Source organism: Prionailurus viverrinus, chromosome C1 (assembly GCF_022837055.1).
Source record: "Prionailurus viverrinus isolate Anna chromosome C1, UM_Priviv_1.0, whole genome shotgun sequence".
In the NCBI taxonomy this organism is placed as follows: domain Eukaryota; kingdom Metazoa; phylum Chordata; class Mammalia; order Carnivora; family Felidae; genus Prionailurus; species Prionailurus viverrinus.
In genome coordinates, this window is record NC_062568.1 from 179,986,808 (window position 1) to 180,014,564 (window position 27,757).

The window sequence follows — 27,757 nt, forward strand, 5'->3', positions numbered from 1 at the left end:
CTCTCTAGCTTATCCTCCAAGCCATTGCTTGGATCCCCTGGGCCCCCTCCCTTGTCGTCCTACCCAGTTCCGTGAGAGTGTCATGCTTTCTCACCTTGCTCATGCTTTCTTCCGCCTGGAGCACTCTTCTTCGTGCTCATCCCGTTGCCCAGCTAACACCTACTGGTCCCCGGAAAGCCCTGTCAGGAAGCCTTCCCTAACCCAGAGGCAGGGTGATAACCTGCTCTGGGCTTCCCGGTTGCCCTGGTGATCCTTCAGATCATGTCACTCAGTTCATGTCATGAAACTTCAGATCATGTCACTCTTTGGTTTAAAATGCCATTTCACTTGGAATAAAAGCCACAGTCCTTATAATGGCCCACTAGGCCTCTCCCAGTGCGGCTTCCCATGCCCCTTACCTGACTTCATCTAATATTCTTCCACTAACTGCACTGGCCTCCTTGCTTTTCCTTGAACATACCAGCCATACCCCCAGTACATCACCCTTGCACTTGTTCTCTCTGTTCTACTTATCCACGTGGCCCACTCCATAACTTCCTTTTGGTCTTTGTCACATTCTTCAAAAGGCCTTCCCTAACTATCTTGTTGAATATTGCAACCCACTCTTCCTTACACTCCTTCCCAGCTTTATAGTTCCCCATAGTACTTATCACCATCTGGCATGCCAATTACTTTATTTTGTTCATCTCTTCCCTCCCCCCCCCCCCATGAGAATGTAAGCAGTATGAAAGGGTTTTTGAGCTTACTGCTGTATTCCCAGTGCCTAGCACACTCCATACATTATTTGTAGAATACACGATTGGTGCCCACCTTGTCTGTTGCCATGGTCCTTTTATAGATCTGCCTCTACCAGTAGACCAGGCACTCCCTGAGAGCAAGGACCTCATCTCCCTGTTCACCTGCTTCTTTAACTAACTTTGGACAATGCCAGCATGCCACGCTTCTCTGCAAATGTGGGGAATGAAGAAGTGCCCACAGGAGCTTCCCTCCTTATAGACGGTACTGTTTCACTGTGGTAATTGCTTACTTAACTGCCTCTCTTCCCAATTCCACTATGAGGACAGGAATCCAGTCAAATACAATTCAGAACTTCAGGACCTGTAGTGTTTGATGAATAAAAATAAACAGGAGAAAAAGTATCTAGTTTATTCAAGTTTCTGTGATTTCCCGGAGAAACAAATTAGTCATTGTAGACCAGCACTGTCCAAAAGAACTTCCTGCAATAATGGAAATGTCCTGTAGCTGCACTGTCCTCTCATGTGACTAAATAAGCACTGAAATGTACTTGTTTTTATATAATATTCTATTTTTTTTAATGTTTATTCATTTTTGACAGAGACACAGTACAAATAGGGGAGAGGCAGAGAGAGATGGAGACACAAAATGTGCAGCCTCCAGGCTCTGAGCTGTCAGCACAGAGCCTGACATGGGGCTCAAACCCACAAGCCGTGAGATCACGACCTAAGCCAAAGTCAGACACCTAGCTGACTGAGCCACCCAGGTGCCCCTATATAATGTTTTATAATATGCTTGTTATAAATAAATAAAAACTGCATTTTTATTTATTTTACTTACTTTTATTTTTTTGTTTTTTTAAGGTTTATTTATTTTTGAGAGAGAGAGAGGGAGTCAGAGCATGAGTCAGGGAGGGGCAGACACAGACACACAGAATCTGAAACAGGCTCCAGGCTCTGAGCTGTCAGCACAGAGCCCCATGTGGGGCTCGAACCCATGAACTGTGAGATCATGACTCGAGCTGAAGCAGGATGCTTAACCGACTAAGCCACCCCGGTGCCCCATTTATTTCACTTAGTTTTAAAGTTTATTTTTAGTAATCTCTACATTCAACACAAGGCTCGAACTCACAACCCTGAGAGATCAAGAGTCTCATGCTCTTCTGACTGAGCCAGCCAGGCACCCTAAGAAACTGAGTTTTTAATTTTAACTAGTTTAAGTTCATGTTTAAATAGCCATACGTGTCTAGCGGTTGCTTTATTGGACAACACAGGTCTAGACCAGTGGTTCTCAGCGAGGGACAGTTTTGCCCCACAGGAGACATTTGTCAATGTCTGGAGGCATTTTTGGTTATCACAATTGAATAAGGGTATGTTAGGGGCATCTAGTGGGCAGAAGCCAGAGATAATGCTAAACATCCTATAACGTAAGGATAGCCCCTCACAGCAACGAATTATCTGACCCAAATTTGTCAATAGTACCAAAGTTGAGAAATCCTGGTCTAGACCACCTGGAACCTTTGACAAGGGTAGAACCTCAATTGCACACCAGAAACTGGGACTGGCCAGAGGTCCTGGACTGTTCCCAGGAGGACAGATGGACCCATAAGACTTCAGGAAACCCCAAGTCGGTCCCCATCAGTTCAAAAGACATTTATTAAACCACTATATACTAAGCCTCGTGCCAGTGCCACAACAGGACAGAGCTGGGTCCCCTTCTTCAGTGAGGGGCTGTCTGTCCTTCCCTGCATCAAGGATCCAGGCAGAGGAGTGGGGTTGATGCAGGGAGTATTAAAGGTCTTTGCAGCAATTCTTCAGCCCATCTGTGTCTCTGGCCCCACATGGTATCAGCTGCCTCCTTCATCCTCATAGGCGATGGCAATCCCTCGTCTTCCACTCACAGCTCCTGTCGCCGGTGTCTGACCCAGACGGGGTTGCAGCCCCTGCCAGCTCCGGGAACTAAGGAATGAAGCTGCAGAGAGAGGGGACTGAGGCCAAGTGGGCTGAATTTGGGGAAAGAGTTCAGCTGGGAGCAGAGACTTGGCACACTTACCTGCAGGGCTGCTCTCAGCCAGCTCCAGCTGGGGCCGCAAGGTCAGGGCCAAGCATCCAGGATCATTTGATGGCTTCCAGGCAGGTGGGGGTCGGAGTTCCCCAGTAATGAGTGACACATCTGGTGTGTCCCACAGTTCTGAGTCAGGTGGTGGGAGGGGCACGTGGAAGGGAGAGCCTGGAGGGAGAAAGAGGATCCATACCGGCCCAATTCCATGCCCCAAGTGGTTCCAGCTCAGGCAGTACCCCACCACTCACCAGGCAATAAATCCGCGTAATGTGTGAGGTAGGGAGCCAAGCCTGAAGGTGGCCAGGCAGGGTTGCAGGCAGCCTCCAGCTCACATGGTGCCAATACAGGCCGGAAGAAGCCACCAGAAGGCTGTGGAGCTAGAGCACCAAGAGGGCAGGCCAATAGCACAAAGACATCCATTTCAGGAAAGTTGGCAAGCTTGGGAGGTGTGGGACGCCCCAGGGCCAACACATAGCTACGCTTGCCTGCAGCCTGAGCCAGGTTCCGCAAGTGTGACAATGCTTCACGGTGTCGGGCTACACCCAAAGTACCTGCCAACAGCCCCACCACCCGGGCATCTCTGGCCCTCTCTACCAGGTAGTGTCTACGTGCCCTTAGCCGTCCAGCCCGGACACCTTCATCCTGAGTCTGCCCTGTGTCCGGGCAGCAGGTGAAGAACGGCTGCCCTGGTGCCCAGCCCAAGAGCAACCGGCTCAGGTCTGGGTCAAGGTCAAGGTCAGTGCTGGCTTCAGAGCCCCCCACATAAAAGGCACCATATTCTTCCAGACACCTCCCGGGAGCCAGGGGAAAGCGACGCCCAAAACGCTCCAGGGGCTCAGGTTCTGGACTGCAGGAACCCACTGGCAAGGGAAGAGCTGGGCTGGAGACAAGCAGGTCCAGGTACCGTGGGCGCAGGAGAGTGGCCAAGGCCTCTGGAAGAAAGGGGTGGTGTCAGGAACCCCTTCATCCCCAAAAGGCTGAATGTGACCCAAAAGCAAAGAATGGGATCAAGCCCATATCGAGAGCTCTACAGGAATGTACTGAAATGGGGCTATCAAGGCACTAAGCAGTTGGTCCACCCTTCCTGCATGCACAGGCAAAAACGCTCACCCAGGGCATGGGCACAGGCTGGCTCACTTAGCAGCACCACAGGCGCTTTGGGGTCTGGGTTCTGGGCCTCAAAGGCCTTGGCGCAGAGCTCCAAGTGCACAGAACGTTGACCAAGGACGAAGGCCACAGGCAGTGGGCGAGCTGGAGGGCTTAAGCAGGCAGGGCCAAAATGTACAAGGGCCTGAGCTCCAGCTTGCTCAGCACCCAGTACATCCACACAGCAGCTGCAGGAAAGATACCATTAGTGAGAAGAGTTCTCATCAGGAAAAGCTGTCTTTCATGGGAAATGTGGTCACTGAAGAAAATAATGTTATGAAAAGAAGACACTGTCATTGAGGGGAGGAAGTATCAGGAGAGGAGGAATCACCAAGGAAAAACACAGCCGCTGGGGGCAGACACTGTCCTAGGGGGAAAACACCATAAGCCCTGCATCAGTAGACCTACACCACCCTCAATCTTCAAGCTCAAATTCACACCTGCCATAAGCTGTGTCGCCCAGAATGAACATCTTCGACCCTGTGGTCTCCTCCAGTCGTGCAGCCACGGCCCCAGCATCTCCCAATAGCTGGTCAGGGAACTGCAAGGCCACCTGTAAGCATAAGCCATGGAGTCATGAACAACCTCTCCTCCACCGAGGGCCTCTTAAGGAAAACCTTCCAAGAGTCCCTACTTGACCTTCAAAGCCCCTCCTCCCAGAGGAGCAACTCCTCCCGCACCTCCATCCTCACAAAATTACACCAAGATCCCGATCTTCTGGGCGACCCATCCAGAGGTGAGCCACCCCTCCCCAATATGCCCTCACCCGCTGACACTCTAGGTCGCGGACAAATCCAGCGACTCGCTCCAGCTCGTACACGCGGTCCAGGTCCGCGAGAGGAGTGAGCACTCCGGCAGCTCCCGCCTCTCGCTGCAGCGCTGCCTCCGCGGGGCTGCTGAACGTGGACTCCATGAGGTACAGCTTGGGTGGCAGAAAGCAGCAAGGACCTCCCTCGGTCAGCCTCAGGCCCCGCGTCCTCAAAAGCAGCCCCCAAAGAGTCAGAGTCAGAGTCACTTGGTGGGGGCGGTGGGGCTGGGAAGTCAGTGCGCAGCCCTTGAACCATCCCTCCACCCCTCCAAATTCACGTTTCTCCGTTACACCACTACACACGGACCAAAGAGGGAATTACTTCCGGGTTTTTGAGGCGGGGCTGGTGGTAGTTTTACCAATCAAACTAGCACGGCTCCCGCCCTCCAATCCTCGCTAGGCCGCCCACAGAGAACCTATAATCTGTCTCAGAGCCCCAGGCAATCGGTACTACCTCAGAAGGCGCGGGGCCTTGTGGGTATTGTAGTTCCCCTGGACCGCCTCTCCAGGCATTCGCTTTCCGTTCCCAAACCGCCAGCAGAGCTCAGAAAAACCGACCCCTAAGGGCGCCTGGTTGGCTCAGTTGGTGCAGCATGCGACCCCTGATCTCAGGGTCGTGAGTTTGAGCCCCACGTTGGGTGTAGAGATTAAATAAACTTTAAAAAAAAAAAAAAAAGCAACTCCCTGAAAATACTCCAGTTTGAGCAGAACTTCATGTGCGCATTCTATCATTTGGGAGGTGACATTGCCTAATTTTCAACTCAGGTGCCGGGCTGTCTGGGTTTGAATATTGTGCTCTGCCATTACTTCTTACTCAACGTGTCTGTCACTGTTTCCTCATCCCCAAGATGGGGGTTGTAACAATAGCACTCCTGATAGGATTGCTGGATCAAATGAATTTAGATATAAAACTTTATGAAGTAGTCCTTTGCATATCATATATACTGAAAGCATTTGCTGTTATCCTCACAGCAGTCTGTCAATCAGGCAAATATTGAGCACTTACTGTTCAGGCACTACATTCTTAGCATTCACAGTCTTTGGAGTCAGAATTGTCCCAGGAGTGCTTGGCTGGCTCTACCCAGTTGGTAGCGTGTGCAACTATTGACCTCAGGGTTGTGAGTTTGAGCCCCATGGTGGGTGTAGAGTACTTAAAAAAAAATTTTGTCCCATTTTACAGATGAGGAAACTGAAGTTCTGGTAAGACACAGTAAATCAGTGACACAATCAATATCAAAACCAGGTCTGACTTCAGGAACTAGGCTTTAGCCCCCTCAACCTCTTAGCTTATATATGCTACATTTGATCATGGGGGATGGGGGAGGAAGAAGACACCTAGACACCATGCAGTGGGAGAAAAGGACTAAAAGAAGCATCCCCACATACTCCAGAAATGAGAAATTACGAATGTAATTTTGAATTATGAATGTAATACGAATTTTGAATGTAATTATGTGAGAATGGGACTGAGGAGGGATAGAGGAAGAGGAACAGAGTGGCCTCAGGGGATGGTACATGTAAGGGGGATGGATGCTGGCTGGCATTGGGAGAGATCGAAGAGAGATGTAGAATGGAAGACACAGAATTCATGCAAAGATTGGGAAAAAGACAGGGGAAGGAGTGAGATGAACAGGGGGGTAACCAGTTCTATCACCTCCAAGGAGACTCAAGGTTCAGGAATGGAAATGGGGAGATCCAAGTCCTGCTCTTCAGATCTTACTGAGGGGAAACCTGGGGTGTCTAAGAGGCAGCAGGGGTGAAACTATGGCTGAGAGACAGAAAGTAAGGGACACCTAGGGAGCTGTCCCTGGTCCTGACCGAGCCCTGACCATCAAGCTTTGGTCAGGTAGCACAGAGGTGGGAAGCTCCAGGTGTGAAGACAGCTTGAGGCCCTGCATTCCTCTTCCTCAGGGGCCTGCCATGCTTCCTCCTACACATGCTCAGCTCCACTTTCTATACCTTTCCTCAACCTTGTGCAAGTGTGGCCTCCATAACGCCATACAAGAAACCTATCCTGGGACTTAAAACCACTCTCCATTTCTTCCCTCCTAGTTGGACCCCACCCCACCTCACTTGCAGCTGAAAGCCCCAAGTCCTCTACCTGGGAAACCTTCCAGTCCCATCAGAAGTGAAAGTTCCTCCGAGCAGCCTTCCCTCACTGGTCCCATTCTCCCAGCTAAACATGGTAGCTATGGTCTAGATCAGCCCTTGTTCAGACAGAACCAAGCAAGGCAGAACTAGAGGGCTAGTACTCAGCAGTGCTGATTAAATAAATGTATGCATGCATGAATGCTGGGACTAATTTAATGGGTGGCAGTGGGCCGTGGGGAGGTTGCTGATACTACTGCAGGCCCACCCCAACCCAAGAGCAACGGCAGTATTATGCATGGCTCCAACCTAGGAGGCTTGGCTACAGCGGAGCGCTTCCACTCTAGGAGCTACAAGTTGGCACCCCAACTCCCTAATAAGGCCTGGATCCAAACATCCTCCCATCCTTCCCCAGGCCTTCGCCCAGTTAGGTGGTGGTGGCAGAAAAAAGGAAGCAGAGACAGCAATGCAGTGAAGATCCAGGTTTACTCTTTGGGAATCGGGAGGGGTGAGGAGGAGGTGTGGGTGGGACGGGGGCGCCTCTCAGTAGTCAGCTGTATAATCTGTGCCATGTAGCCCCCGGCACAGCAGTGTGAATTCTTTCACCATCTCCTTCACCCGCCTCTTGTTCACTCGCTCACTGAAGGGAAAGGACAGCAGGTTAGTACCGTCCACCACCACCGCCCTCTCCTCTGGACCAGAGCCCAAGTGCCGCCGGCTCTGCTCACCGAAGGATCTGCTGGCTGAAGGTGTCCTTCTGTTCAGGGCTGAGGCGGGCGGAGGGAAAACCAGGTGGCTGTAGTGCCTCCTTGATCCACATGCTCAGGAGGCTGAAGCAGTGTTTGTTCAGAGCAAATAGGATGTCGGCAAAGCAGTCCATGAGGCTGCGGGAGGCCTGGCCCCCAATGGCCTGAGGGAGACGGGTTCTCAGCACACCAGGGCCTTGCCCCTTTTGCAGCAAGGGTGCCTAGCCATGCGCCACCCACTCCCAGACAGTTTCTCAGCCAAGCTGCACATGGTAAGTGCTGTTTTCTGAGAGCCAGCTGATCCTCACAGCAACACTAACAACTGTCAGCCATTTAACTGCTGAAGAAACAGAGTCAGCTTAGGGAACCAAAGGCTCAAGCTTCCCAGAGGGCAGCTGCCTCAGGAGTGAGGGCCACTCCACCCCCATCAAAGCCCCATCAAACACCGGCTGCATCTCACCTCCAGCACTGCTACGAGCAGCACACGGCCATCCTCCTGTACCACTTTCCCCACAGGTTCTACTTCCCCACACCGAGGCAGCAGCTCTGTCTACGGAGGATGGAGAGGACTGTCAGCCTCAGCTCTTTCCCCACTCTCCCTGGGGACAAGACTTGCACACCATACCCCTACACTCTGGAGTCCGGGGCAGGACTGCGAATAGGGGCTGGGGTGCGGGGGGAGGGTGGGGTCAGGACTCAGCATGGGACTCACAAAGAAGCCACAGGAGGCCTTGACAGTAGGTGCCTCAGGGAACTTGAGGGCCAGCACAGCTGTAGGAGAGGCAGAGGCAGATCAGGCGGGGCTTAAGGATCCACCTAAGGGGGACCCAGGCCCTCCTATCCACCTGGCCCCACTTACCACACTGGAACACAGCTTTGACATCCAATCGTTCACACAGGAACAGATCTGGCTTCCGCTTCAGAGCCTGCAGGAGGTGGAGCTGGTAAGCCCAGCCCCAACCAGCTCCAAGGACCATCCCCCTCCCCACCACTCACCTGCCACCCCAGGCCCCAACTTCACGCACCATAGGTACAGGCTGCCAAAATCAGCCACCCAGCCATCTCTGGGGGACCCAAACCACCCCACAGTTCAGTCAGGAAGGGAACAGCCAGGGGATGCTACGTACATGTATGTGTACATGAATGCACAGGTGTGTGTGAGAGGTTAAGGGGGTGGTCACAATACAGAAAGCTTGGGTCCCAAGTCACTCCCTAAGCAAACGCTTTTATTTTCCCCTCCATCAAGGCCAGACCTCCTGCAGGCTCCAGGTAGCCAGCAGTGACTGCTTTGATTCAGAGGCAGTCAAAGCCCCCTGGATTTGTTAACAGGACAGCAGAAAGAAGAGATGGCAGCTGGATGTGGAGCCCAGTCCAACAGCCCCCACGTCCCACCTGCATTCCTCAGACACCCTCCAGCTTAGGAGGAGGAAAAGTAGGGTCGGAGCCTTGGAGCCATGGCCCCACCATTCAGCCGGGATACCCTGAGTCCAGGCCCTTCTCAGCCACACCCAGCTCAGGAGTCAGTGCTGCCATGTGGGGGGAATGAGTACAAGGGGCAGAAAGCCCACCCCAAGTGGTACTAGGACACGACTGGCACATCCTCAGGTCACAGGAGATGCTCTGCACAGCTCCAGCAGTTATCAAACACGGCTGCTCCCCACCAGCCCCCCCAACACATACCATGTAGACCCCCAACCCTCCAGCCCCTCACATACCTTCCACTCCCGTTCATGTGCAAGCAACCCCACACTCACCCTCTCTGGAAACACCCTACTTACCCTCAAACACACCTCTATCACATCCCTTACACATACTTTCTCACATTTGCAACACACCCTGCTACCTATTCACATCCCTCAAACGCCCCACATTCCCCAGTCATGTCCACATGCCCACACTTTCAAGCTACCCAGTCCTCTAGCACATGTACCCTCCTAACACACCCATACACACACACACACACACACACACACACACACACACACACACACAAACGCCCTCACCCCCAAGGACGCACCCTCAGTTACCCATACACATGTCTATCCAGGCCCAGAACACACTCCCTATTCCCCCCTCCTCCTCCGCCCCCCCCCCCACCATACTGTAAGTTCCAAGAGAGTAAGAACTATGCCTGTTTTTGTTTACCATTATACCCTCAGCACCTGGCAGAGCACCAGACATGTATCACACACTAAGTATTTGTGGACTGATTAAGCGAAGGAACACATCATTTACCCCAACCCACAGGATCCCCACCATGGTCCCCACACTAGCCCCATGTCCCCACAGCTCACCACATGTATCTTCCACAACACACATTCCCTGTATGTCAGACATATCGACACCACAACATACACTGCTTCCCCCAAATACGCACTCTCACAACCCCACACACACACCTCCAACACATGACACTGCTTCAAAACCCATCAATGCCTAATGCACACCAACATACAACATGCATCAGTGCACGTGCCCACACTTCAACTACACATTTTTCCCGACACAACACACATACTACTTACAGCAGCTATGTGATTTGTTTCCAAACCAAACTAAACTGAAAACATACGAATAAGGTCCAACCCACTTACACATGCACCAAACACAAACACATCCCAACGCAGCCTCACAGTGGAGCCAGCACCCCACCTCCCAACAGCAGTACAACCTGAAGCCCAACTCCGGGCTCCACCCCAGCACATTCACCTTTGGCCCCTCCCTTCGGAGCTCCTCCCAGCCACCTCTCCAGAGCAGGTGGGGGGGTGGGGGCACTGAGGCAGGCAGTTCCCCGGCAGGAGCACGGGACAATGAACCCCAGGCCCTTCAACTCCGATCTCACCCCTGAACTTCAAGGGCACCCCAGCTACGAAGGAGCTGCCGGGCACAATTACTCCCCCTCCCCCGCCCAGGCCAGCCCAGCTCCCTCCCTTTGGGATCGCCTCTCCCTGGTCTTGGTGGAAGAATGAGCTAGTTGAGGCAAAGGGGCACTAAAGGAGGATGTTGGGTTGTCAACTTCCACGGAAACAGATGAAGAAACTCTATTCAACTGAACAGAAAAAAAATTTGTCAACAGAAAGCTAAAAATAGGCTTAAATTGAATTTCAACATAAGAGAAAGAGAAAGAGAGAGAACAGAACGTGAATGAATAAAACTAAAACACACCTGTGCCAGGAGTTGCATAAATGAATCAACAATATCAGGATGATCCCTGGGCCCTAAAATATAATAAAGATGGAACTTAAGAAAAAATTATACAAACAGCAACTCAACCTCATATAGTTATGTGGGACTGAGAGCCTGCAGGGAGACAGCGTGGGGGCACATGAGCAGCAGGAAGCAAGATAAAGAAACAAAACATACAAAAACCATGAACTGGGAGAAGCCCAACAGAAAGAGACGGCAAAGTGAAGGACGGGCCTGCCCCAGCTCCCTCCCAGGGGTCCTTCCACCTACTCCCCACTCCTCCTCAGGCCAGTCCCCCCAGTGAGCCTTTGGTGCTGAAGCAATGTTGGACTCCACAGAGCTGAAGAAACAACCCCCACTCTTGCTGCGGCCTCTGGCTGGCTGGGGTGGCCCTACACTGCCTCCTAGCACATTTCCCCAACACTAGCCATCAAAGAGGAGGGCAGGGATGGAGAGAGGTTAGTCCTTGGTAACTCCCTTGGGGGCCTGGCTGAAGGCCCTGGAAAGGCCAGGGTATCAGGGCCTGAGCAGGTGCCCCCTCACTTCCATGGCCTTAGGGCTCCTGGTCTAGCCAAGGGAAGGACTCCCTGGGGTCCACTTAAACCAGAGGACTCCTCCTTGGCTAGGGCAGAGTCCAATATGCTGTGGGGATGGCTGGGCAAGCCACCAGCGGGGCCTCGGGGAAGAAACTGTATCATGAGGCCAAAAATGAGAGCCCCACCCAGCAAAGCCCCTCCACATGGACACCGACTGAGCAGAGAGCCAGGCTCAGGGCTGAAAACCAGCTCCCACCATCTGGACACACAGAGAAAGAGGGAAACCAGTCAACATGTCACCCCATGGTGCAGTGGGAGGGCAGAGGCTGAGAACGGAATGGCAAGACCAGGACAGCATAACAGGTAAGGGGGCCGTCCTGTCCTGCAAGACAACCAGCAAGCCCAGCAAGTATGATTGATTTTGGACACTACTCTGCCTCCAGTTCTGTTGACACCTGTGGCAAGGACAAGGCATGTGTCTAGAGCTCCTGGGCTGTTCCCCTTTCAGGAGGAGGCGCTGCACGAACATCTGCCTGATACACCACTAAGGAGCCGTGTGATCTTGTGCAAGCCACAAATGCCCAGTTTCCCCAACTGTAAAGTAGATAATTATCTCTTCCATGCTTCCTTTTCCAGGCTATGAGGAGCCACTGATAAAGCCCATCTCTTTCACATCTGAGCCCTGATTTACTCAAGTCCTGGAGAGTGAGGCCCATGCCCTATGCCAGGGTCCCCCTACAGACAGCATGTTTGACATTCGGCAGCCACCCTGCTAGTGGCTGGCCCCAGATAGTGAGGAAGAAAGGTTCCGAGGGCAGGGAGACCTTACCATCCTTTCTTCAATAGTGTCTGATACCTACTCTATGCTGGCCTTGTTCTGGGCACTGAGGATGCAGAGAGAAGAGGCTCGACCCTGCCCTTGAGGGGCTTAGTCTAGGGAGAGAGACACACACATGAAAGCTGATTATTGAGTATGATTGGTACTATATCAGCAGTGTGTACATGATGCAGTTTCAGCATAAAGTCAGAAGCACCTAGTTCTGCCCCAGAGAAGCTTCTAGGACTGATGCATAAGTAAGGCATGGAGGAGTAAGAGCTCACCCAGTAAAGGGCACAGGGCATTCCAGTTAGAGGATCAAATGGGACATCAAAGGGAGAGGTCAGTGTGGCTAGACTGCTGGTGTCTCAGGGACACTGGCAGAAGACACTGAGGAGTATGCAGGAGCTGCACCATGTGGGTGGGAGCAGGGTGAGAACCTGAGGCAATGGACAGCCAACGAAAGGGTTTCCGGCCAGAGAGGGAAAATACTCAGATGTGTGTTTTCTAAAGAACATTACAACTGCAGGATGCAGAATGGACTGCAGGGAAGGGCAGATGTCAGGAAAACCAGTTAGAGGACTATTGGGGCAACCCGGACACTGAGGTGTGGTCATGGAGGGAGGGGAGAGACGTGGGCAATCTGCGGGATAATCAGGAGTCAGGACCACCTAGACTTGCCCCTGACTGGTTGCAAGAAGTGGGAGAGGTGGAGTTAAGGATTTAAGGGTGGCCACACTTGGTTTCTGGCTCAAGTTTCTGCTCGCTTTGCACCTACCCATGGGCCACTGGAGCAGAGGCCAGCATCATGGGACCACATAATGATGACATCAGCAGAGAGCGCTCTGGCTCCAGCTGAAACCCCTGGTAAGCCTCAAATCTGCAACCACAAATCCAGACAAGACTCATGAGGCTGGTGGAGCAGTGCTGTTTCTTTTCCAAGTTAGAAGCCTGGGTTAGACAGCAGGGGAAGCCTAGAGCCCCCTGCTCCCAGCACTCTCAGGCAGAGGGCCACAGAGAACGGGGAGCTGGGACCACAGCCAAAAGCTTTGGGCCTAAAAAGGAATAAGCCCCGATGCAGGGAAAGGAACCAGAACTCCCTGAGTACTTCATGTGCAAAAACCCCAAGCCAGGGGACCAAGAGACACTGCTTTCATACCTATAACAATCCTATCAAGTACACGAAATCTCTATTTCACAGACATGGAAACAAAGGCTCCGCAAAGGTAAGTGACTTGCCCAAGGTCACACAACTAGTTGGTGGTGATGAGCTTAGAATCTAGGTCTATCTGACTCCAAAGCCCATGCTCTTTCCACTTTTCATTATATCCCAAAGAAAAGGAGCCAGCCTAGTGTCCCAAGTCCCTCAGAGCTCTGGCCCCATCTCCCCCCACATCAAGACTGGCCCTAAGTCCAGCAGGCCAGTAGAAGACATCATTCACTCTCTTATCCACTTCAACCTACGGTGTCACTACTTGGAGGGTGACAATTGTGCTGTGCTTGATCCCCCAAGTTTCCCACCAAGTCCCATGTGCAACTCAGGGGACAGAGGAGAACAGAGTGGGCAGCTTTGGCTCCCCAATCAGGGAAGCAGAGGCAGTGGCAGTGGTGGCAGTGGCGGCAACAGCAGGGACCCTGGTCAGGACCTACCTTGTTGGAAGAGAGTGAGTGTGATGGAGGTGACGAGCAGGAAGAGGGCCTCGATTGGGGGAAAGTGGGCAGGTTCATGAGCAAAGATGTGGACCAGCTACAACAAAGCAGGGAATGCTGGTCAGCTGAGGCCCTGTCTCACCAAGAACTGGCCAGCATCCCTAGAATGCAGGTCAGGATCCCTGCCAGGACAGCCATCCACCCCACTCTACCCACCACCCCATCCCTGGGTCAGACCTCTAACTAGGATGGAATTTAAAACACTGCTGCCTCAATCAGAAGGCCCACCTGTCGAGTGAGGTCAAGAGCAGAGGCCTGGGGGATGGTGCTGTACATCCGACCCAGCATCTCACACAGCTGTGGCACCATGGGGGCAAAGTCATCCAGCAGTGTCTTAACAGACTTCTCAAAGATAGCGCACACCGCCTTGGGAAAGAAGCAAAGGGGCCCAGGAAATAGACAACAGTATTATGATCATCAAACCTGCCAAGAGACTAGATCTCAATTATTCCAACCCCTGAAAAGAAGTATAATTATGTGATGTGATAGGGATTCTAATTATCATACAATGGCAATCATATTATAATCCATAAATGTGTCAAATCAACATGCTGTACACCTTAAATTTATACAATGTTAACCGTCAAATATATTTCGTTTAAAAAAAAAAGAAAAAAGGAAGAAAGCAAAGGGGTCCTGGTTAGCAGGTCACAATCACCCAGAACACAACTGAGGCTCTGCACAGAGGAGGCCTAAGGTGGGACCCTTACCTATAAGGCCTGGCCTGGCCCTGCGAATCAAGAAAGGTAAACAAGCCTGACCCTCACCCTGAAGGGCAGCAGGCCAAAAGGCCTTCTTAGAGGAGCACAGGATGGAACTTTGTAACTCAAGTCTTGCTACTTACATCTCCACCATTTCCTCTCAGAGAGCAGCAATAGTAAGAAAATCCTGAATTGAAAACGGACCAAAGGCAGGTCTCTGATTACAAGGTGGATCCCTGACTGTCACTCAGCCCCAACATCATAGTTCTTTGGTCAAGGACTTCCTGTGATATTGGAAAGTTCTGAATGTCTTCCCAAAACATTCCTTGTGTCTGTGAGGCAGGATTCACCTCCTTTATTTTCTCCAGACCACTGTAAGCCAAGATGGGGCAGCAACACCTTCATCCTGCTCCATATCTAAGCAAAGTCACGATGGGAGCAGAGAGCAAGGATTGAGGCTCACCTCCACCACTTGGGCATCATTCAGCCATTTGCTCAGCACCTTCTGGATAAGCTGGAAGACCTGCTGCAACACCACAACCACCTGAAGACACAGAAGAAGTGAGGTGCCCCACCACCACTCTCACCCACCCCAGAAGGACCCGGTAGTACAAAGTTGGCCAGAAGTTCAAACCTATTACTCCAGACTACATGTTGAGGACTCAATGGATGGGACCTTGGGGGAAGGAGTGGTATGTTGAATCCCCCATGAATAAAGAGGATATCCTGAATTCTAGGGATCATTTTAGAGGAAGCCTCAAAGTGCAAAGCAGGGATATTATGAAGGCTTCAGAAGATTATTAAAACTTTGTAACTTTTAAGAAAAATCACTCCCTATCCATTTCTGCTCAGAAAAATCCTTTCAGTATCAAAAGCCTATGGGTTAGCCCCTGAAGTGGAGATGCTGTCTCACTCAAACAGGCTTAGGGTGCAGAGCCCCAAGGGATGCACAGATATGGCAACTTACGGAGGAGCAGAGAGCAGACTGAGGTCCTGGGAGGTAAGGGAAGGCAGGACAATGACTACCACGGAAGGAGAAGGGGCTCTGTAGGAGGATGCTAGCCCAACTTTGGTCAGGAGCCAAAAGGGCAACTGAAACTAAAGTGGAGAGCTGAAGAGAGAAGCTAGGATACTGTGGCTCCCTTTTCTCCAGGAGAAACCCTGGGAACAATAATCCAAGCAGTGTCTCACATTTATACAAAATTTTACTCAAGACCACATATGCTACCCAGCATCATTCTATTGAGATAAGCAAGCCAGGTAGTCTGATGTTCATAGTTTTGAATGGGAAGCTGAGCCTTGCTCCAGATCAAACAGCTTGTAAGTGGTCACCACAACCCCCTGTGCCTGAGCTTATCACAGTACTTATCACACTGCTTTGTGACAATCTGTTTATGTATGTTTCCTCTAGACTGGGAGCAAGTCAAAGGCAAGAACTATTACACGTGGAGCATGTAAGCATCCCCAGTGCCCACAGGGGATGGTGAGTAGCCAAATAGAAGACCCCCCGGAACTGGGGGTCAAACAGGAACCCATAATTACATCATTTATGGGGTTGAAAGATAATGTCAATGTCTCCCGTGAGATGGAGGAACCACAATGACATCACCCTGGTTGGGCTGGGGACAAAGACAAATATCACCCACAGGGTTGGAAGACACAATGATATCACTCCCTACAGAATGAGGCAGAATGATAAGGTCATTCACAGGATCAACACACCAAATGCATCATGCCCCATGGGGCCAAGGGAACCATGACAATATTATCCATAAAGTTGGGGAGTAACAATGATATTCCCACAGGGTGTGTGGTAGTGTGTGTGTGTGTGTGTGTGTGTGTGTGTGTGTGTGTGTGTGTTGGGGGTGGAGGGCAATGGCAACATCACCCACGGGGTTGGGTCCCTGTGGCACTGGCAGCTTCCGGAGCTCAGGGCCTTCATGTTCATCCTCATGATGACTGACATCCAGCGTGGTGAAGAGGTTGGAGAGAAGCCCCAAGATGTGGACAATGGCCAGTTTGTTGGAAGGATTAGGCTATGGGGAGAATCAAACCAAGCTCTGGATCTCCGAGGCCCAGCTTGGCCCCCCGGACCCCAGCCCTGACTGTCAACTCCAACCCCACTCCCCAACAGCCATAGCCCACACAAAGGGCAACCCACCCCTGCCTTCTGGCCACACACACATACACACACACCAGCTCACTCACTATCTCCTCTGCCAGCTTCTCCAGCTGCTGGATATAGGGTGAGATAAGGGAGTGCAGGTTCTTAAGGATCTCCTCCACCTGCAGGGCTGACAGCAGGAAGCCCAGTGCCTGCATCAGCCACATGCACTGGCTTGTCTGTGGGGCAGAACATGGAAAGTCAATCCTGGATACATCTGGATGTGGGTAGGAAGAATAAACCTCTTGGGGAAGCTTCCAAGAACAGAGAATAAAAGACAAGGGGTAGGAAAAGGCAGAAGAGGATTTCTGCAGATTCCCATAATATCCCCAAGGACCCCCTAGAAACTTCTGGGCTCACCTTGTGGATCTGTTTCATCAACACATCCTGGAGATAAACAGAAGGAATTTGGTATCAGCACAGTGCAGTGTGCCCTGAGACCCAGCCCAACCCTAGCCCACGCATACCTGGGAGACAGCCACAATGTTAGCAGCATAGGGTGGCAGGTCATACTTGCATTCTCGGCAGATCTTCTTGAGGGTGGACACTGAAGAGACAGAGAGCTCAGGATTGCCTAGGGCATGCAGTACGAGGGGCAGAACACTGTTGATCATGACGGGGTGGTCAGCCAGCCATTCAGACAGAGCTCCTGGGGGAAGAAGGGAGAGGGGAGGATATCTGAGGCAGGCCAGGCTGGCTTTGTACCATGTCCCTGAGAGGCAGGCAGAGCTTCTGGCAGATCAAATTACAGCCCTAGAGCTGAATAGGCAAATATGCATGCACATGCTCAAACAGGAGCCTTATAGCTGAGAAGCAGGAAGAAGTTACTCAGAAGAGGTCTAGCACTGCTGTTCCATTGACAGCAAACTAGCTTCACTGAATTGCAGCTCAGAACACTGTAGGAAGGACCCCTAGATGTGCCAGGACAGCCAGTTGGCTGCAATGCTGATTGTGTGTGTGGGCATGTGTGTCTCTCCCATTTTGGACAGGAACCAGCAGGCCAACTATAGCTGGGGATGGGGTGCCTGTGGCTCTGGAAATGTGCTCATGGGTGTGTGCCAGGTCTCACCAATGGTGAACATGACAGTATCCGCCAGCTGCACGTTGCTGATGCTGATCCGTGGAATGAGGCCAATGAGCCCAGGCACCACATCAGAATAATTGACATCGATGGTCTCTGCGATGGATTGGAAGCCATAGAGCAGGGCCTCTGTGTGCTGAGGAAAGAGGGTGCCACTGGCTTGGCTGAGGAGGAGGGTGTGACAGTTCTGGGAGGGCTGAGGGAATCAGGCTTGGGAGGTACCTGCCAGGAGTAGGGCTCCTCTGAGCTGGTGAGCAAACGGCCCAGCTTGTCATAGAGGTTGCTGAGCAGCTCGGCCCCCAGCATCTCATACACATACATGAGCGTATCTGAGATGTCCACCCTAAGAAGTAGACGAAGACCTTATACACTGCCCGGATCCTGCTCCCAAGCCCAGGAGCCCACCCCAGCTCCCTCACAACTGCAAAAGTGCCTAGAGAATAGAGAAAGGAGCCTCAGGATTCAAGAGGCCTGGTCTTGGGCTCCTCCCCTCATTGCCTTCATTATTTCAGGACTCTATTTAGAGGTAGGATTGGCCTGCTACCATCACCTGTAAATTCGGAACTGCTCCTTCTCATCTGAGGACCAGAATCCATATTCCTCATCAGAAGGAAACTGGGCCTTGTGCAGAAGCACATCCACCAGCTGGAAGTAGACCGGCCGGTACACCTGCTGGTACACAGCCTGCTTCTCTGCCTCAAAGGACAGAATGTCATCCTGAGAGAGCCAGGGAAGAAAGTTAGCCACCTCAGCACCAGGCCCAGAAGCCCATGATCTACCTTCTGTCATTACAGCCCAATTCTACTAGAGGTCACATAGACACACCTGCAACGTGTACCAGAAGGTGAGGGTCAGGGAACTGGTGGTCTCATTGACAGGATAGTGGCCAGGGATGCCGGTGCAGAACATAATCATGTTGACAAGGGCCAGGAAGCTCTGCCAGTGCTCCACTTGGTCCAGCAAGGCCCTTGGAAGGAGGAGGTATAGTAAGGTCATTCTCCCTCCCCCAACAGGGCTCCAAAACCACACCTCTGAGAGGGCCCTGCTATCCCACCCCCAGCTGCCCAACTGCTCACCGGGAGTGGTTCTCGCCCAGGGCCACAGCAATGCGACAGATGCCATGGGAGGTCTCCATGTCCCCATTCTGCACTGCCTGTCGCAGTTGATCTTGCAATCCCAGCACCAGCGGGATGAGTTTGAGGAGTGTGTTCACATACCTGGAGGCATGAGGTAAGGAGACCCATCAGAGCTGTCTACCCATCCCCCACCAGCTTTGAGAGAAAGGCACATTCTCCCCGTCTTCCATCAAAGCTCACTCCCCACAACAAACCCAAAGCAAAAAAGAGGTCAGGGCCTACATCGTAGCTTTGATGCTGCCCATGTTGAGAAGAACCTTCTGTCAGAGACTTCCAGGAGAACTCTGAGAAGGAAGTGTGAGATCAGTGTTACAGGTTAAATTGTGTCCTCTAATTGGACTTACAGTTGGTGCTGGCACGAGTTAAGACTTCTGGGGAAGTTGGGATGAGATGCACGTATTTTGCATGTGGGAAGGACATATTTTAGAGGGGCCAAGGGGCAGCCTATTATGGGCTGAGTTGTATCCACCAAGAAGATGTGTTGAAGTCCTAATCTCCAATACCTCAGAATGTAATCTTATTTCAAAACAGTGTCATTGCAGATGAGATCACAGAGTAGGGGGGGAGCTCTACTACAGTACAATGGATGTCCTTATAAGACAACCATGTGAAGACAGAGGCTCATAGGGAGAATGACATGTGATGACAAAGGCAGAGATTGGAGTCATGCAACTTAAAGCCAAGGACCACCACAGATTGCCAGCAAACAAACAGAAGCTAGGAAGAGGTGAGGAAGGATTCTCCTCCGGGTTTTTAGAGGAAACCGACACCTTGATTTTGGACCCCCAGCCTCTGCAACTATGAGACAATAAATTTCTGTTGTTTAAAGCTGCCCAGTGTGAGGTACTTTATTACAGCCCCTCCAGAAAACTAATATAGACAGTGTTACGGGAGACTGAACAGGATGAGTGACAGAGGAGTTAATACAGGCTCAGGAGCCCTGATAAAGACTTCGGAAGGCACCGACAGCATCAGTCCCCACCTTCCATTCCACTCCCTACCACCAGATCCTAATTCCTATGTACTCTGGTGGCAGTATGAAGGGACAGCAATAGATGATGAACTAGGAGATAGCTAAGAGGAAAAATGGACAGGACTTGATGACTGATTGAATATGACAATGGGGAAGAGTCAAGGACAACTCTCACGTTATTGACTAAACAACTAAGTAGATGGTGGAGCTATTTACTGAGGCCAGGAGGAGTGGGTAGAGAGGAATAGTAATAAATTTAAAGGGAGGCCAGAAGGCGATAAGTTCAGTGTTAGGCATGTTGAATCAGAGGTACCTGGTGAGATATGCAAACAGAAGTGTCCAGAGAGTTGGATATAAAAACCTGAAGCCCAAGGGCGAAGTCAGAGCAAGAGATATAGTCATCAGCAAACAGCTGGCAACTGAAGCTATGGGAGTAGATGAGCATTGCCCAGGAAGAAAGTGGTGAATGAGAGAAAAGAAGGTGCAAGTCAGAGTCCTGAAGCACAATGATCCTTAAAGGGGAGCAGGGGACACACAGTATACAAAGGAGACTGAGAATGCTAGCTCTATCTCACTGGACCCCTCCCCAGCAGTCTGCTGTGGAGATCAGACTAATCGCATGAAGTGATACTCTCAGAGGGAATCAGATGCTTGAGACCCCTCTGCTACCAATCATAGTGTCACCATAGCAATCTATGGAGAGGTAGGAGGTTGAAAGTCCAGAGGAGTTCTATTTGCATTTGCCCTAAGCAGGCTGCTAGGCAGGTAGTCTCATAACCTCAGGGGTAAGATGAAAACAAGGGGCAACCAGCCCAGATGTCAGCTTTCTCCAAATCCTCATTCTGGTTGGACAAGATATCCATACGAGGATACTCCCAACCCAGAGACAGCCCTAGAGGGCTCTGCCTGGAAACAGCTGGGATAGCTTCAGTCTCATGACCCTGACACAGGCTGCACCACCAGACAATGGGCACCTTCAGGCCAGACTCTGGCACAGAGAGCAGGGACAGGGCCAAAGTCATGGCGTGCGAGCTTACCAGCAGCTGAGATGGGGGCAGGAGATAGCGCCCAGTCCCCAAAGCGTCCCCACCAAGGCTCCCTCACACCTGCCAAAGTTCATGTACACAGCAGGTACTCAATCTTCACTGAGTTCTTAATTGGTCACATTTGAGCTGCATAATAGGCTAAGTCACAGACAAGTCCAGAAGGGCTCAGAGTATAATTCAAGGTCATATAGCAACTTTGAGACAAATTCCAGGCTGAGGTAGCCTCTTCTGCTGCAGGACTGCTCTTTCAGAGCCTTACCTGAATTTTCCCCAAAGGATCTATGCAAATCTCAGCCCAGATCTCAAATTCTAACTGATGGGAGCCCCCAAGAACTTGTCTAATTCACCTTCTCTCCTCCCCCAGCCCCCAGTGAAAGCTTTTCCAGGACTAAAAACGTATTTCAGGAAAAAGAAAATTGAGGGAGAGTCAGGCAAGCAGCAGCAGCTGTGGAAGAGTGGGAAAGAGGGAACCTGAGTGCAAGCTCAGCCAAGGGGACAGCCAATATTAGGACACCTGGGGAAGGCAGTGGCTGGATAACCCAAGAGGCAAAACCACAGGTGACTTTCTCAAGCCAAAGTCTAGGAAGCTAGACTAGACAGAGCAAGACCCAAACTCTGACACTAGGCTGGTGCAGCACCCCGGTGGGGGAAACCCTTGTTTAGATTTCCCACCACCTGGGCACCTATTCCTGAGAACTATGCACACAGAAGAGCAGGTCTGAGGCTTCCAGAGGTTTCTAGGTTTGGGAGAGGGAGATAGAGAGGATGTCTTTAAGCCCATGGCTGAGACTGGGTTCAAGAGGCCTAGTTCTGTTGGTCAGCTCAAGCTGCCGGGGCAGGGCTGCTGGGACTTGCTGGCTGCCACTCACACTGAGCTCAGCCCAGACCTGCAATTAGAGCTCAGGGAGGAGAGCTGAGAAAATGGGGAGAGTTGCTAAGCAACCATGGGGCTGCAGCCAATGGGCGCTCAGGAGGCTGTGGGTTCCCTCACTGGCTCCTTGTTCGCTCATTCGTTCAGAAGAGAAGAGGCATCAATTACCTGCCAAAGCCCTCGAGACTGGCTGGGCGGGTAAACCTGGGTGTATCCAAGGACACCCCACATCACCCATGCACTGGCCCTGGCCAATTCCCTTTAGCTACCAACTGTCTGAGTGCAGCCGGCACTCGAGCTTCAAGCTGCCAAGAAAGGCTAGTCCTGGGACTTGATACCCACCTTGAGTTGGAAAACCTGGGAAACCATGGGAAAGAAACACTAACTGCCGATGCAAAACGATACCAAATACTAACAACTGCCTTTTATGGGGTGTGCAAGAACCAGGCTAAACCTTTCATAGACATTTTCTTCTTTAATCCTATTAATATCAAAATATTCTTTATAGAATACCAGGGGCAGACCCTGTGCACATTGTCCTATTTAAGCCTTTACAACCCTCTCCGGTTAATATGATCACACCCATTTTACTGATGAGGAAACTGAGGCTTAAAAGCGACTTATCCAAGGTATCGGACCTAGTAAACAGACCATCTGGGATTCAAACTCAGACGTGACTAATGCCAAGGCTAGAGCCATTAACCACTCTCTGATGCCATCTCTTTAATGTTTTTCCCCTCCAAGTCTGCTAAGGGTTTCTAAAGCCCTACCTCTGAAGTGTTAGTGTCTCCAGTCTTGCCATGGCCAATCCAACTTATACCAAACATCTCATTATGGCATTTTCTCTACTTGAAATCCTTTAATATCTTTACATCATCCTCAGGATGAAGACCAAAATCTTAAGCCTGGCTGACAAAGGTCTTACATAATCTGGGCCCAGACCTCCCACAACTGGCCCTTAAATCCTGCTGTTTAATCACCACCACTCACCAGGCTTTCTCAACACCCTTTCTTTGCTAAGGCTCTTTAAAGCACACTTCCTCTGGGAAGCCTTTCACAGTCCTAAGACCAGGTTAAATGCCTCCTCTGGGCTCTTACAGTCCCCCCACCATTTTCTCTATCATAGCGTTCATCTCGTTGACCACACTTGCCCCTCCATGTGTCTGTTAGACTGTGAGCTCCTGGCTTGCTGAAGTCAACCCATTCATCTTTATGCACCTGGTGCTCAGCACAGGACCCAAGACACAAAAAGGCACGCAACAAACATTTGCTGCACACACACCTCACTACACTCACCTTCCTTCAAGTCCTTAAAGGTACTACGGTGCTGTGCACCAGGGGCCTTTGCCCCTGCTATAGTTCCTGAAGCCTGGAGCGCTCCCTCTTCCCCTGAACTCCCCCACCCTGCTCCCACCTCTCAGGCAACTCCTACTTTTCATCTGTTCAAAAAATACCGAATGCTACCAAATGCTGCCAGGCACAATGTGACAAAATAAAATGATTCAGTGTCTGTCCTCACAGAGCTGAGAGACCAATGAGGAGACATACATTAATTTATGATGAAACTGTGTTACAGGCTAAGAAGGAAAAACACTAGAAGCTCTGAGATACAATAATAGAGTAGACCAAACTTAGTCTTAAAAATCATTGAGGGCTTTCCTAAGATAATGAAATTTCAGTTGAGATAGAGATGATGTGCCAAGCACCTGTGATGGTTCAGAAGCTAGAAGGAGCATGGAACATTCAAGCAACTGAAAAGACTGTATGAGAGTGGAGAAAGGAGCATGACATGAGAAGAGGTTAGAGATGCCATTCTGTGCAGCACCTTGTGGATCACGTTAAGGATTCTGAACTTTATCCTAAGAGCTGTGAAAAGCCACTGAAGGGTTCTGAGCAGAAAGGACAAATTGGATCCTCCTTTTCAAAAGATCACTCTAGCTGCTCGGTGGACAATATGGGTACAGGAGTAAAAACCAGGGGACTAGTGAAAAATCTCTGCAATCATTTGGGGAGAGAGATGATGACAGCTCGGACTAGGGTGGTGGCAGTGGAGATGGGAAAAATAGATTTGCAGTATGGTCAGGAGCAGAACAGCCAGGACATGGTGACTGATTGGTTGAGAGAAAGAGAAGAAAGAGTCAAATATTTTAACTGAATAATCTGTTGGATGATTAGTTGTGTCTCCCTCTCTGAACCATAAGGACAAGGACCATGTCTTGTTTGCCTCCTTGTGTATCTCCAGCAAAGGACCAGGTATGCAGTAGGCACTCAATTCGTGTTTATTGAACAGATAGATGGAAGGCCAATCAAACTGTTCTTTTCTGGGAAGATGGGGACCAGCTCACCTCTGGGCATCGGGCTGTGAAATGGCATTGACAATGGCCTCCACGCTGCTGTCGAAGAGCTCCGAGTCCTGCAGAGCAGCAAAGGCAGCCTGAATAAGCGCCTCACAGTCCTGCAGTGGCACCTCCAGCTGCACCCAGCTGGAAAAGCACTTGAGCACCTTCTGACGCACACAGCTGGGTGAGCTGGGCTGCTGTAGCAGCTGCTCTAGCAACGGGAAGACAGCCCCGCACTCCACTGCCAGGCTGGCCCGCACCAGGCCTTTGCGATACTGGGGCAGGCGGCTCGTCTGGAACTCCTCGGGCAGCACTGTCAGCAGCTCTAGTAGGGCCAGGCAGCGGCCCTGACCATCCACCGGTGAGTCCTCAGCCTGGAAGAGCCGTACCATATCTGCCACAGCACATGGCCAAGCATCAGGCATCATGCTGAGAGCCAGGGAGGCCAGTGCCACGCACAGCCGAGTCAGCACGATCTTGGAGCCACTAGCAAAGTGGGTGATCTGGGTGAAGAGCTGTGCCTTTAGACTTTCATATTGGTCAGTGGGGATGTCACTCCAGTAGCGAGAGATCTTGATGTGCAGGGCACTGGCCCCAAAGTACTGGATCTCAGGCACCTTGTCGGGCTGCAGTAGCTGCCAGCTGAAGTGCCAGGCCTGTGGGGAGACCTGGGCCTGCATCAGCCACTTCTGAGCCAGGTTCTTGTTCTCAATGTTGGGATCGTAGTAGAGCTGGTGCAGCGCCTGCAGGACAGCACAGGACTGAGCAGGTGTTGGCCACTCTGGATCCTGTCAGAGCCCAGAACTTGGTCTTGCAAATCTGCTCTCTCTTTCTGACTGAGGGGCTGAGCAGGTAGAGCTCACTGTTTCCTGAGCCGAGAATCCTACTGATACCCGGAGAGCCTGAACTCTGCCCATGCTCTACCATGTTGTCATTATAGCCAAACATTAGGGGTTCAGAAAGTGAACCTCCACAGGAAAGCAGAAAGAGGCTGAGCTCCCCAAAGGGGAGGCATTTGAGGTAAAGGACAAGGCCCAGGTTGAAGGAATGGCTCCACAGGGATGAAGCTAAGCCTGAGAAGAGCATGGAACAGCCTGAAGGGCCCTGACCCTCCCAGGCACAGCTGGTCCCATCAACTCCAAAGGTTCTATTCAGCTCCCCCAGGATCATCCCTCGGTCACTCCAGATGCTGGCACCAAAGCCATTGTGAAATCTGAGCACGACTAAGGCTTTGCCAGGCAGCCTTAGGCCAGAGGCATACTGGAGGGGAGGGTGAGAACACCCCCCAGAGAGCGCATGTGAGGGTCCAAAAAGCTGGTCAAGAAGTCTTGGCTGGCAGCCCTGGCAAATGCCTTGCCTGGAGCTCTCAACTCGCCAAATCCCCAGGGTCCCAATTCCACAGGGACTTCACACAGTAAGAAAACAGTGGTTTGTCTCCCTGGCTGCACATGGAAGAGTGTGCCACCATGCCAACAGCACCCAGCCCCAGGGGGTGGAGGGGTGAGGTCAGGACTCTGACCCCCTAAGCAAGCTCCATCCAAGTAGACTTAGCCCTATTTGTACCTCTGACAGCAGCTTATATTTACAGTCCCTTGTTTGGCTCCTCAGGGATGCTGAATTCAGCAGGCAAAGAAGCAGTAGGGATAGATTTTCACCATTTGGTATGGCAAAAGGGGCTCAAAAATAACAAATGAATATCTGCAACCATTCCTTGCTTTCCATCTCCCCATTCAACCCAGCAGGGAGGCATTTCTGCATCCCAGGCCTCAGGGGCAGAACCCAGAAAAGAACCAGAGAAGCAGTTCAAAAAAGATGGGCTGGGCAGTGGGAGAGCCTGGGAAGACCATGGCAGGAAGCTATGTGGACAGGTGAGCAGAGAAGGATCCTGAGGCCGCCAGCAGGACCGGATCCCTTAGATCCATTACCAAAGAGAGGGGGTTAGCCCTTCCTGCCTGCTCGGGACTCGTCTGGCCTCCATCCAATACAAGAAGGATCCTTCCCTAAGAAAGAGTGAAAACATAACCCAGACTGTTTCAGTTCCAGGTTATTTTCTGAGCCCCTGGGTCACAAAACAGGTCCAGCATGGCTCAGCATCGGTATGGTTCCCGAGGGCTGAGCTGTAGGTCTCCTGGATTCCTGGTTTCTTACTGCACTGCTCATGCAGTACCCACGGAGCTGGAGAATAGCCAATCCGGCCGGAGGTCTAGGCTATCAGCACCCTGAAGGGACCAGCCCAAGACCCTGGAGTATCCAAAGAGAACCCATGTCTAAGGAAAGCCAAAAATAGCCCATTAGGACACCATAACACTGCTGTCCACGCCTGCCCAGAGAGACAGCAAATGCCAGGTGCTCTGGGGGCACCATCCCAGCAGGCACCCAGCCCAGGCCTGGGCTCTGGCATTAATGTCAGTCCCCAGAACTTCTGCTCTGTCACCGGTATGCCCACCCCCGGGCCCTCATACCTTCTCCACGTTCTCCACAGTGAAGTCCAAGGCTGGTGCTGCTCCAGCCCCTGCAGCCCCAGGCTGCTCCTCCCGCCGCTCCATCTTTGCTCCCTCCCCAGCAGGGAGGTGGACCCTGACCTGTCTCCTGCCCCAGCCCCTTGGCTGCTGGCCCCGTGCTAGACCCCAGCTTGGGTGCCCAGGGAGCGGTGGGGTGACAGGGGGCCCAGGGCGGGCATGGCTGCCGAGGCCTCCCCACCTCGGATGGGGATGGGGGGCTTGCCAGAGGCCAAAAGGAGTGCTCTTAGGAGGAGACCAACTGAGGGGGACTCTGAGGAGGGAGCCGTCAGTGAAGAGTTCACAGGCGGGGGTCCTGGTGGTAGGTCACGGCTCTGTCCCCAGACTCTCTGAGGAGGGAGTCACAGGGAAGGCAGGCCTGTGGGGGAAACCGAGCCCCTGGCCCGTGAGAGGTCACAGGGTCGATGGCCTGTACCCACAACACCCTGGTCTGAGTGCGCTCTCGGGTCCTACGAGGAGGTCACGGGGTGGGGGGTGACGAGGGAGAGAGCCCTTCGCGGGTTACGGAGGCGTCCGACGAGGCGCAGGGGTGCAGCTTCGCGAGTCTGGGGCGAAGAGTCCGTAGAGTTGAGGGGCTGTGGCAGATCCCCTCCGGCCGGCCTGGCCCGCGCTCTTCTCACCGCCCGGCTCCGGCCCCGCTACTGCCGCTGCCGCCGCCCCAGTGACTGACAGACGAGCCGGCCCGGCCGGGACGGGGCGGGGACCTCAGCGAGGCGCGGGCTGCCCCGAGCGCCTGTCCCCGGCACCGCCGACTCCGGCGCCGCCCTGCCCCCGCGCCTGCCCTGGCCCGGCCCGGCCCGGCACAGCCCGGCCAGGCACAGCGGAACTGCGCGGAAACTCATTCCGGGTCCCTGGCCCTGTCCTCGCGCCGGCCCGCGCGCCCCCGGAGCAGGCGACGGCGCGGCGCGCCGCTCGAGGCCCCCGCTGAGCCAAGGCCCCGCCGCTGTGCACCCTGGGAAACGTAGTCCGCATTGCGCCTAGCGGGAGGGCGGCGCCTTGCGGCGGAGGTCGGGAGCACGTGGGCGGGCTGGGGACCCGCCGAACCCCGCCAGCCCCAGACGTTCTGCGGGCGACCGGGACAGACTCGCGGGTGG

The 27,757-nt window shown here is 52.3% G+C and overlaps 2 protein-coding genes across 5 annotated transcripts; both read right to left on the minus strand.

Moving 5' to 3' along the window:
• Positions 1 to 2,371: 2,371 nt before the first annotated feature.
• Positions 2,372 to 5,086, minus strand: DPH2 (diphthamide biosynthesis 2). Of its 3 annotated transcripts, XM_047871876.1 has the most exons (7): positions 4,709 to 5,036; positions 4,383 to 4,495; positions 3,907 to 4,130; positions 3,570 to 3,728; positions 3,045 to 3,173; positions 2,788 to 2,964; positions 2,372 to 2,706 (listed from the first exon to the last, which is right to left on the minus strand). In XM_047871876.1, the coding sequence occupies exons 1-7, from the start codon at positions 4,853 to 4,855 to the stop codon at positions 2,582 to 2,584; spliced, it is 1,074 nt and encodes a 357-aa protein (XP_047727832.1). In that variant the 5' UTR covers positions 4,856 to 5,036; the 3' UTR covers positions 2,372 to 2,581. The 3 variants fall into 3 exon arrangements, with proteins under 3 accessions (XP_047727832.1, XP_047727831.1, XP_047727833.1); XM_047871875.1 differs by having other exon boundaries at positions 3,045 to 3,728; positions 4,709 to 5,086; XM_047871877.1 differs by lacking the exons at positions 3,907 to 4,130; positions 4,709 to 5,036 and having other exon boundaries at positions 3,045 to 3,728; positions 4,383 to 4,461.
• Positions 5,087 to 7,305: 2,219 nt separating this feature from the next.
• Positions 7,306 to 27,457, minus strand: IPO13 (importin 13). Of its 2 annotated transcripts, none has more exons than XM_047871873.1 (20): positions 26,607 to 27,457; positions 24,151 to 24,887; positions 18,856 to 18,996; positions 18,605 to 18,746; positions 18,330 to 18,496; positions 18,002 to 18,122; positions 17,768 to 17,915; positions 17,166 to 17,347; positions 17,059 to 17,085; positions 16,731 to 16,877; positions 16,427 to 16,570; positions 14,998 to 15,078; positions 14,062 to 14,199; positions 13,774 to 13,870; positions 10,750 to 10,802; positions 8,444 to 8,510; positions 8,297 to 8,355; positions 8,045 to 8,134; positions 7,567 to 7,748; positions 7,306 to 7,478 (listed from the first exon to the last, which is right to left on the minus strand). In XM_047871873.1, exons 1-20 carry the CDS (start codon positions 26,688 to 26,690, stop codon positions 7,382 to 7,384), a joined length of 2,904 nt encoding a protein of 967 aa, XP_047727829.1. In that variant the 5' UTR covers positions 26,691 to 27,457; the 3' UTR covers positions 7,306 to 7,381. The 2 variants fall into 2 exon arrangements, with proteins under 2 accessions (XP_047727829.1, XP_047727830.1); XM_047871874.1 differs by having other exon boundaries at positions 16,743 to 16,877; positions 26,607 to 27,456.
• Between the last annotated feature and the right edge of the window lie 300 nt (positions 27,458 to 27,757).

What these genes read in the sequence shown, in the direction of transcription:
- IPO13 (XM_047871873.1), bottom strand. Translation starts at nt 26,690, where the DNA reads ATGGAGCGGCGGGAGGAGCAGCCTGGGGCTGCAGGGGCTGGAGCAGCA. An exon ending in GAGCAGTTCCGAATTTACAG is followed by an intron (nt 18,123 to 18,329) that starts GTGATGGTAGCA and finishes TCTACTTCTTAG; the next exon opens with GGTGGACATCTCAGATACGC. An exon ending in AGGAGCCCTACTCCTGGCAG is followed by an intron (nt 17,916 to 18,001) that starts GTACCTCCCAAG and finishes CTCTTTCCTCAG; the next exon opens with CACACAGAGGCCCTGCTCTA.
- DPH2 (XM_047871875.1), bottom strand. Translation starts at nt 4,855, where the DNA reads ATGGAGTCCACGTTCAGCAGCCCCGCGGAGGCAGCGCTGCAGCGAGAG. An exon ending in GGCGACACAGCTTATGGCAG is followed by an intron (nt 4,131 to 4,382) that starts GTGTGAATTTGA and finishes TCTTTCCTGCAG; the next exon opens with CTGCTGTGTGGATGTACTGG. An exon ending in GGCTGAGAGCAGCCCTGCAG is followed by an intron (nt 2,707 to 2,787) that starts GTAAGTGTGCCA and finishes CTCTCTCTGCAG; the next exon opens with CTTCATTCCTTAGTTCCCGG.